Source organism: Eimeria acervulina, genomic scaffold (assembly GCF_000499425.1).
Source record: "Eimeria acervulina Houghton genomic scaffold, Eah_scaff1116, whole genome shotgun sequence".
NCBI classification, from domain to species: domain Eukaryota; phylum Apicomplexa; class Conoidasida; order Eucoccidiorida; family Eimeriidae; genus Eimeria; species Eimeria acervulina.
In genome coordinates, this window is record NW_013549415.1 from 1 (window position 1) to 10,140 (window position 10,140).

At 54.2% G+C, this 10,140-nt stretch overlaps 2 protein-coding genes across 2 annotated transcripts; one reads left to right on the forward strand and one right to left on the reverse strand.

Annotated features, from left to right (window-relative positions):
- Window positions 1-124: 124 nt before the first annotated feature.
- On the reverse strand, window positions 125-7,382 carry EAH_00055710 (SPX domain-containing protein, putative; the record flags this gene model as incomplete). The annotated part of the gene is made up of 13 exons (XM_013393850.1): window positions 125-720; window positions 1,061-1,124; window positions 1,494-2,012; window positions 2,250-2,776; window positions 3,117-3,281; window positions 3,499-3,578; window positions 3,806-3,923; window positions 4,107-4,230; window positions 4,394-4,588; window positions 4,898-5,324; window positions 5,566-5,919; window positions 6,240-6,842; window positions 7,201-7,382. 13 exons carry the CDS (start codon window positions 7,380-7,382, stop codon window positions 125-127), a joined length of 3,954 nt encoding a protein of 1,317 aa, XP_013249304.1.
- A 605-nt stretch (window positions 7,383-7,987) lies between these two features.
- Window positions 7,988-9,708, forward strand: EAH_00055720 (hypothetical protein; the record flags this gene model as incomplete). The annotated part of the gene is made up of 2 exons (XM_013393851.1): window positions 7,988-8,032; window positions 8,881-9,708. The coding sequence occupies 2 exons, from the start codon at window positions 7,988-7,990 to the stop codon at window positions 9,706-9,708; spliced, it is 873 nt and encodes a 290-aa protein (XP_013249305.1).
- Window positions 9,709-10,140: the final 432 nt, after the last annotated feature.

The window sequence follows — 10,140 nt, forward strand, 5'->3', positions numbered from 1 at the left end:
ACTGTAGCAGCAGCAGCAGCTGCTGCTGCTGCTGCAGCAGCCGCCACTGTGAAGTCTAAGAGGGTTGCTCTACCATGTGGGAGCCCTAAAACAAAGAAGAGATAAGAAAAGATAGACACTGTTCTTACTGCGCCTGCAGCAGCTTAGCAGCAGCAGCCTCTGCTTCTGCTGCTGCTGCCTCCGCTTCCTCTGCTGCTGCTGCTGCCTCCTGAGCAGCCGCCGCCGCAGCAGCAGCAGCAGCAGCACGCACCCGCGCTACCTCTCTTGCTGCAGCAGCTCGCGCTGCAGCTGCTGCTTTTGCTGCTTCCTTGCTTGCTGCTGTATCTGCTGTTCCTGCAGCTTCAACCCCCTCTTCTGCATCAGCAGCAGCAAGTGCTGCTTTTAAAGCCTCCATTCTGCTGTTTGTTGCGGTAGGGGGTTTGCTGCTGGTGAGAGACGAAAGCGCTGCTGCTGCTGCTGCTGCTGCTGCTGGCAGGCTTCCTGCTGCAGCAGCAGTTAGCATCCGCGCGGCGGCGGGCCCCACAGCAGCAGATCCAGCAGCAATCTGCTGTGCTGGAAGCAACTCTGCTTCCCCGTGCGCCCCCCCAGGAGCAGCAGCAGCAGCAGCAGCAGCATCAGCATCAGCAGCAGCAGAGGAATCAGCAGGCTGAGACCGAACTAAGTTTAAAAATATATTTGCGCAGAGAGCTAACGTCAGAGACACCACCAACACCGCAGGGCCTGCAGACAAACAAACAACAAATAATAATAATATATATTAATCTACTACAGGCTTCTTGCTGCTAGTGCTGCTGCTGCTGCTGCTGCTGCTTCTGCTGCTGCTGCTGCTGCTGGTGCTGCAGGTGCTGCTGTTGCTGCATGTGCTGCTGTTGCTGCTGGTGCTGCTGGTGCTGCTGTTGTTGCTGGTGCTGCTGTTGCTGCTGCTGTTGCTTGTGCTGCTGTTGCTACTTCAGTATGCGACTGGTGCATGGTGCTGCAGTAGCTGCTGCTACTAGTGCTGCTGCTGCTGTTGCTGTTGCTGCTGCTGCTGCAGCAGCACGAACTACAGCAGCAAACGCACCGCAGCGGTCGTTATAATCGATTGGCTCTTTTCGCTCTAAGGCCCGGGACCGCCGCAAGTAAATCTGAAGGAGACACCCAAACCCTAAACCCTAAACCCTAAACCCTAAACCCTAAACCCTAAGTTCTCACTAGAGCAAAGGCGAGCAGCTATAGAGGCGTGTTCTGCTACATGTTGTTGCTGCTGGTGCTGCCTGCCGCTGCAGCATGTTGTTGCTGCTACTGCTGCTACATGTTGCTGCTGCTGCTGCTGCACGTTGTTGCAGCAGCTGCTACTGTAGGTTCATGCTACAGCTGCACGTTGCTGCTGCTCTAGATGCACGTAGTTTCTCGCGCTGCTACTGCGTCTGCTGCTGCTGCTGCTGCTTCTGCTGCTGCTGCTTCTGCTGCTGCTGCTGCTGCTGCTGCTGCTGCTGCTTGAGGTGCTGCCATACCCAGAAAGAATAGCCAATAAAGAATATTGCGACGGGGGCAAGAAGCAAGCCTGCAGCTCTTGCTGCTGTCTGGCCGAAGGAGAGCAGCGTTATAGCAACAGATGCCTGCAGCACAGCAATATTTAACCACTGCAGCAGCGTGCGTTCATTAGCAAAGAAGGTCTTAGGCTCCACGCGTACTGTTGCTGCTGCTGCTGCTGGTGCTGCTCCTGCTGCTCCAGTAGCTGCTGCAGCACCACCACGAAACCCTCTGCTGCTGCGGGGGCGCAGATGAAGGAACCGATACACCCGGGAGCAGCAGCGGCGGATAGCAGGCATGCAGCTGCTTCTGCTGTTGCAGCAGGACAGCCACAGACTGCTTCGTTGCTGCTGCTGCTGCTGCCGCCTGCTGCTGCTGCCGCTGCTGCTGCTGCTGCCCAGCAGCGGCTCCCGAAGGCCCCTCACACCCCCCACTGAGCCGCTACCCCCAAGGAGAGGAGGGCCCCCCGCTGAAGATGTCTCCAGCGACTGTCGCAGTTCCTGAGCCCCGCAGCAAACACCCCACACTCGATCCCCGATCCTCGATCCCCGATCCCCGATCCCCGATCCCGGCGGGACAGAGAGCCCGTCTGTGGGGTTGGAAAGGACGGGTAGCAGCAGCAGCAACTGTCTCCTTGTTTGGATGCAGCAGCAGCAGCAACTCTCTCCTTGCTGGGATGCAGCAGCAGCAGCAACTGTCTCCTTGTTTGCATGCAGCAGCAGCAGCAGAAGGCTGACCTGTACAGAAGCCTCCTGGTCGTGTGCTATGGAGGCCCCGGGGCCTCGATATATTACGTCGAGCTTAGAGACTCTTGAAGAGGGACAGCTGCTTGGTGCTGCTGCTGCTGCTGCTGCTGCAGATGCAGCAGGAGGGGGCATCCCCTCCTGCTGCAGCTGCTGCTGCAGTTGCTGCTGCTCCCTTCCCCTCTCTTGCTGCTGTCGATGCCCCCCTTCAAGCTGGAGGGCTCCTGGATCTCCAGCTGCTGCATCAGGTGCTGCTGCTGCTGCTTTCCCTGCTGCTGCTTCAGGGGCCCCCGGGGCCCCCGGGGTTGGGTGAAGAGCGCTGAAGCTTGTCGGGTGCTGCAGCTCTTCTTCATCTTCTTGTGCTGCTGTGGTGTATGCAATCCAGTGTGGCAGCAAAGAAGCACCAGCAGCAGCAGGAAGCTGCTGCAGCTGCTGCAGCTGCTGCAGCTGCTGCGAGTACAGTGTAGATACACCGTGGGCGAAGAGAGAAAACCCAAACACCTCCGTTATACTCGGGACGCCTAAACAATTACAAGAAAAATAAATTAAAATGATGTTAAAGACAAACAAATATAATAAAATAAATATAAAATAAAATGCTTTTACAAACAAATACAAAAAAAATAAATAAAAATGATGTTTTAGACGAACAATAATAGGCGAAAGACATACCCAGACCCTAAACCCTAAACCCTAAACCCTAACTAAACCCTAACTAAACCCTAACTAAACCCTAAACCCTAAGGCAGCAAACCCCCTTTCGATATGCACTCGAGGCAATCCCCACATCCACCCCCAGTCGTCGGCGCATGCAGTTCTAAACTTTCTAGGGTTAGGGGTTTAGGGTTTAGGGTTTCTCACCGACAACGCCGCTGAGGAAGTCCGCAGCGGGAGACGACGGCCCCCGCCCCACAGCCTCCTGGGATCGGATCCCAGACGATCCCAGGCGGGTAACGTCCATCACCCCCCAAGGGAAGGGAGCAGCGCCTTCAGAGGCCAGTGCAGCGGCTCCATTCAACAGAAACGCTGCATGCAAATATAAACCCTAAACCCTAAACCCTAAACCCTAACCCCTTCATAAGAAAAGAGCTACCTGAAGGAGAAGAAGAGAAGAAAGCTGTCTGTACACTCTAATATATCCTCTAAGCTATACACGCTCGTGTGGGGCAACTAAACCGCCAAAAAGGGTTTAGGGTTTAGGGGTTAGGGTTTAGGGTTTAGGGTTTATTAAACCCCTGCGCACCCTTCCAGTCGCCGTCCGGAGGAACCCTCGCGAAGCGGAGATCTTCGTCTAGGGTTATAAACACCGAGCCGTCCTCCGACCTAAACCCCAAACCATAAACCCTAAACCCTAAACCCTAAACCCTAAACCCTAAACCCTAAACCCTAAGAGGACCAACTAGAGGCCTGCGAGTTGAGTGTTTTCTTCCCCGCATTCGTAGCCAGAGGGGACAAGCCCCTCCCCCAAAGAGGAGGGTTTAGGGTTTATTAGAGTTTATTAGAGTTTATTAGGGTTTATTAGGGTTTATTAGGGTTTAGGGTTTTCTAACCGGAAGCAAGTCCTCGCAAACCAAACCCTCAGCACCGGATGCAGGTCCTTCTCCTTCATCTCCTTTGCTGCCTTCAATGTGAAGGCGCCGCGCGACTCCGCAAACTCTCTACTCATCCCTAAACCACAAACCCTAAACCCTAAACCCTAAACCCTAAACCCTAAACCCTAGATCCTGATCTGGGTTCTTCCGAGGATAAATTTGAACCCTGGTGGTCTCGTTGGCTGCTGCAAACTCTCAGCCCCTGCCTCATCACGTCTTTATTAGGGTTTAGGGTTTAGGGTTTAGCGGATCTTCTCACCAGCAGCCAACATCTGCTGCTCTACATCTCTTGCTGCTGCTTGTGCGTCACCCGCCACGAGCTGCTGCAGCGCCTGCGGCTGCAGCAAAACGCTTTGCTGCAGCGCCTTCAGCACCTTAGGAGTCTGAAAGTAGCAGCAGCAGCAGCAGCAGCAACAGCAGCAACAGCAACATTTTACTGCCGCTACGGCTGCTGTACGATGAAGTATAGAATAGAGCGGTTTATCGTTTGTTTGCATGCTGCACTTGGGCTAGGGTTTGTCTTAGGGTTTAGGGTTTAGGGTTTACGTCGTAGGCAGGGTAGATCTGCTGCTGAGGGTTTGAAGCAGGTTCCTGTACAGCAGCAAACTCTAAAAAGCGAAGAGGAGCAGCAGCAGCAGCAGGAGTCAGTTCTCCTGCATTTGTCTCTCTCATCCGCAGCAGCTCCTTCACGCTGCAGCTGCTGCTGCTCCAAGGCTGCCCTTGCTTCCTCCCCTTCGTTTGCTGCGCACACACCAAACAGCAGCAGCAGCAGCAGCAGCGGAGGCGAAGACCTTGCCCTTCCAGCACCAAAGCAAAGGCGCTCAAACAGCAGCAGCAGCAACAGCAGCAACAGCAGCAGCATAAGCAGCAACTGCCGCCACGACAGCAGCGCGACTCAGTGACAGCAGCAGCAGGAAGTGAGGCAACAACGGCAGCGACGGGAGCAGCAGCAGCAACCCAGCAGAAGCAGCAGACGGTGCATTAGCAGCAGGAAGTGCAACAGCAGCAGCAGCAGCAGCAACAGCAGCAGCAGCAGCAGCAGCAACGGACCAGTTCAACAAAGAGATCGAAGTTGGGTGTATCGAAGTAAACGAGCGAAGTTAGGCGGCGACAGTCTGCAGCAGCAAGACCCTCAGCAGCAGCCTGCTGCCGGTTCTTTGAGCCCTTATCCTTGCTGCTGCTGCTGCTGTTGTTGTTGTTGTTGTTGTTGTTGTTGTTATTGTTGTTATTGTTGTCGTCGTCGTTGTTGTTGCTGCTGCTGCTGCTGCTGTTGCTGTTGTTGTTGTTGGCGCCGCTGCTGAGGGATGTGGGAGCCCAGGGGTTGTTCTGTTTGCTGCCGCTTGCTGCTGCAGCAAGCTGCAGCTTAGCTGTCTCTTTTATTGCTGCTGCTTGCGAAGGAGACAGCGGCATTGAGGTGTCTACGCTGCAGCCCTTTATAGAACAGAGCAGCAAATGCTTAGCTAACGTCACTTGCAATCTAAACAACAATTCAGACAACACACACGCCAGCAGCAAGTTGCCGCAGCAGCAGCAGCAGCAGCAGCAGCCCCAGCAGCACGAGCAGGAGCACCACGAACAGCAACACAAGCAGCAGCACCAGGAGAAAAAGCAGCAGCAGCAGCTGCCACAACACAAGCAGCAGCAGCAGCCACAGCAGCAGCAGCCACAGCAGCAGCAGCAGCAGCAGCAGCAGCAGCAGCAGCAAGTTGCTGCCTTACCTAACGACCTCATCGGGTAAGATAAGGTATTTGATGGTCTTCATGCCAGAGTTGTCTTCAGTAGAAACATCATCAGACGCCCCCGTTGCAACAGGAGCTGCAGCAGCAGCAGCAGCAGCAGCTGCTGCTGCTGCTGCCGCTGCTGCCTGCGCCCCAGGTGCCGGTCCAGTGGGAGCAGATGCAGCAGCACCCTTCGGTGCTGCATCTGCCGCTGCTGCTGCTGCTCGCGCTGCTCCTATTGCTGCTTCTGGGTACTGCGTCATAGCCTTCAAAGCGCGCAGCTGCCGATATGCTGCAGCAAGCTGCAGCAGCAGCAGCGGAAGGTTCAGCCGCATGAAGGGCTGTCGCATGACCCTGAGCAGCAGCAGCAGCAGGAGCAGCAACAGCAGCAACACTAGATGCAAAGGTGAGAGCAACGCAGGCAAAAGCAGCAGCAGAAACAACAAACAAGCACACCAGCAGCAAACTCCAGTGGAGCAGCAGCAGCAGCAGCAGCAGCAGCAGCAAAAGCAAAGTCAGCAACAACTGTTGTGCAGCAGCAAAGCCAGCAGCAACAGCACAACTAGCAGCAGCAGCACACCCAGCACCAACAGCAGCAGCACCACCGCCACCACAACCACAGCCAGCAGCAGCAGCAGCAGCAGCAGCAGCAGCAGCAGCAGCAGGAGTTGCACCTGCACATGTGGTATGCAGCAGACGACGATTTGTTGAGCTTATCAAATTTCTTTGCTATCTTCCTAAAGGCAGTGAAGTTAAGCCGAGTGTATGAAGATAAGAAAACGATCTCATTAGCTTCTGCTTCTAAAGCAAGCTCTATAGCAGCAACCTCTTTATTAAGTGCTGCAGATACTGCTGCTGCACCATCCGCCGCCTTTGTTGCTGCTGCCGCATCCGCTGCTGCTGCTGCTGCTGCTGCTGCTGCTGACCATGCTGCGCCTGTGGGATACTCAGGGCAGCACTCGCTGCTAGAACCACCGCCTTCACCGCTCTCACCCTGCTGCTGCTGCTGCTGCTGTTGTTGCTGTTGCTGCTGCTGCTGCTGGTGATGATGATGAGGCGGCTGTCGAGGATGCTGCTGCTGCTCGTCATTGTCCTGCTGCTGCGGCTGGGGAGAAGGAGGGTTTAGCAGCAGCTCCTGCTGCTGATGCTGCAGAACATACAGCTGCTCCAGCAGCTGCTGCAGCGCAGCAGATGTTGCAATCAAAGTGGCGACGGAGAAGCTGTTCACCTTCGCCAGCTCGTGCTGCAGCAAATCTTCAAAACGGCTCTCGGGAGGCCTGCAGCAGCAGCAGCAGCAGCAGCAGCAACAGCACTGGTGGCGGTGTGGTTGTGATGGCGGTAACTCTAATGCCAGGGGAAGCAACAGTAGCAGCAGCAGCAGCAGCAGCAGCAGCAGCAGCACAATCAGCAGCAGAAGCAGCAGCAGCAGCAGCAGCAGCACAATCAGCAGCAGAAGCAGCAGCAGCAGCAGCAGCAGCAGCAGCAGCAGCAGCACAATCAGCAGCAAAAACCAGCAACAGCCGCAGCATCAAAATGAGCCGCAGCCGCAGCAGCAGCAACAGCACCAGTACCAGCAGCAGCAGCAGCAGCAGCAGCAGCAGCAGCAGCAGCAGCATGAAGAGTGTTGCTGCATACCTGTAATGCTCTCCCTCTAACGCTTTTGTGTTGGCGAAGCTGCTGACAGCTTCTTGAATTGACAGTGCAGAGACATCAGCACCTGTAAACAACTTCACAGCCTTCTTTAACTCTTTATATGCTACATAGAAGGGGGCCCTGCGGCTTTCGCGCAGCTCTTGCAAGCGCTTGGAGAACTTCATCTTCTGCTGCTGATTCTGCTGCTGCTGCTGATGATGATGATGATGATGCTTATTATGTATATGCTGCTGGCGCTGCTGCTGCTGATTATGCTGCTGCTGTGGATGTGCATGCAGATACTGCTGCTGCTGCTGCTGCTGCTGCCACAGAGCAGACACTCAGTCGCGCTGAGCTGCCCACGCTACTGCTGCTGCTGCTGCTTCTACTGCTGCTGCTGCTGCTGCTGCTGCTGCTGGTGCAGTGGGCAGGTGGGCTTAGCCGCAGCAGCAGCAACACCGTTGTGTGGAGAGAAGGCGAAGAAAGGAGCAAGGCAAAGAAGGAACCCCTCTTGCTGTGGCTGCCGCTGCTGCTGCAGTTGCTGCAGTTGCTGCAGTTGCTGCTGTTGCTGCAGTTGCTGCAACGTTCCTTGCTTCGTCTGCCTCTCCGGCTGCTGCGGAGCCGCACAGGCCCAGAAGCAGTCCAGAGAAAGAAGACAGCAGCAGCGGGAACAAGGCAGAAGAGCGTTTCTTCTTGCTGCTGCAACAGCTGCTGCTGCTGCTGCTGCTGCTGCAGAGATGCTGACGGAGCTGCCTACACCTAAGAAGCTTCTGTTTAGGAAACTGCAGCTATGATGTTTTTAACACCTTTAGAAGGTGATTTGATGAAGCAGCAGGTCTGCAGCAGCAGCAGCAGCAGCCGCGGGCACCGCTGCTGCCGCTGCTGCTGCTGCTGCTGTTCTGCTGCTGCTGCGGCTGGCGCATGCAGGGCAGCAGCAGCAGAATGAAACTGCTGCTAAACATATATGTGTCTTCGTTCTTATTGCTGTAGACTTCCTTTATATTCTATTAACACTCAAGTTATTGGGTCCTGCGCACTGAAGCCGCAGCAACATTTGCTGCTGCCACTGCTGCTGCTGCTGCTGCTGCTGCTACCGTCCTTCGTGCAGCGCTGTTGCAGCTGAGGCTGTTCTTCTTCCCCCTTCATTTACTGCTTAAAAAGCAAAAGAGACAAATAAATGCATGCAATACAAAACAGCTTATCAATAATTATCCACACATCCCAGCTACACAGCCAGCAGCAGCAGCAGCAGCAGCAACAGCAGCAGCAGTAGCAGCAGCAGCAGCATCCGCATGAGCAGCACAGGGGCAAAGACCACCGAAATCTCCATCAGCACACCGAAAACAGAATCACCAGCAGCAACACGATACGGACAGAAGCAGCAGCAGTAGCAGCAGCAGCAGTAGCAACAGCAGCAGCAGCAGCAGCTGATCGGTTTCTTTGCTGCTACTGTTGAGTGCTCTGTAAGCAGTAGCAGCAGCAGAGCGGGAACGCGGCACGAGCGACGGCTGCAGCAGCCGCAGCTGCTGCTGCTGCAGCAGCCGCAGCTGCGGCAGCTGCTGCAACGAAGGAGGCTTGTGCAGTGCAGCCCTGCGCCTAGTGGTATATACAACAGCAGCAGCAGCAGCTGCAGCTGCAGCAGCAGCGTCCTACGCTTCTGCAACTTCTAGGGTGTATGTACAGCATAGGGGAAAGAGCAGCAGCAGCGGTACAAGTGCCGCCTTTAGAGAGCAGCAGCAGCAACAGCAGCAACAACCACGGCAGCAGCAGCAGCAACAGCAACAGCAGCAGCAGGGACTTCCGAATATGGGGGTCTTCAGCGCCATCAGGCTGCAGGCGATGCTGCCGCTGCTGCTGCTGCTGTGTGGGGCGCTGCTGCCTTCATCATTAGCAGCAGCCGATGCAGCAGCAGCAGATGCAGCAGCAGCGAGCGGTTGGTTCTCTTCGTTTGATGTTCAGACACCGCAGGAAGCTGCAATTGCTGCTGCAGCTGCGATAGAGCGTGGAAGGAGCATGCTGCTGCTGCAGCAAGGGCATCAGCAGGAGCAGCAGCAGCAGGAGGAGGGGTCTCTGCCCAGCAGCAAGAAGAATGATGTGCGTTTTCTGCTGCCATCATCCGCAGCAGCAAGACTAGATGAGTCTCCGCAGCAGCTTCATTTTTCTGCTGCAACATCAAAGGGACCGAACAGCAGCAGCAGCAGCAGCAGGAGCAGAAGCAGCGAAAACAGCAGCGAAAACAGCAGCGACAACAACATCAACACCAACAACAGCAACAACGAGAGCAGCAACAGCAACAACAGCAACAGCAGCAGCAGCAACAGCAGCAGCAGCAGCAGCAGCAAGAGAGAATCGTATGACTGGGGGCGTACTTGGTTGCTGATCGGCTGCAGCACTTTGTTAGTTTGCTTCGCGGGGGTTTCAAGCGGCCTAACCACAGGGTACATGGCCTTCGATGAGCTGCAGCTGCTCGTGCTGCAGGAGACAGGCACAGAGACAGAGAAGCAGCAGTAATACACACACTAGACAATTCTCGTGCTGCTGCTCCTGATGATGATGATGATGCTGATGATGATGATGCTACTTGTGCTGCTGCTTATGCTGCTGTGGCTGCTGCTGATGCTGATCATGCTGCTGCTGCTGCTGATGCTGCTGATATATGTAAAATATATATATATATATATATGTATGAAAATATAGATTACATGTAAATATGTATATATATATATTTATTTATATATTTATTTATATCTTTATATATATATATATATTTATTTATATTTATTTATATTTATTTTTATATAAGTCTTTCTATCGCCGTTAGTACTTGCAGGCGTATTAATTTTGAGTTAAACATTTTACAGTCTTTAATATATAAAATAATAAACTTAGCAATCTATATATATATATATATATTTAAGTGTATATATATATATATATATATAT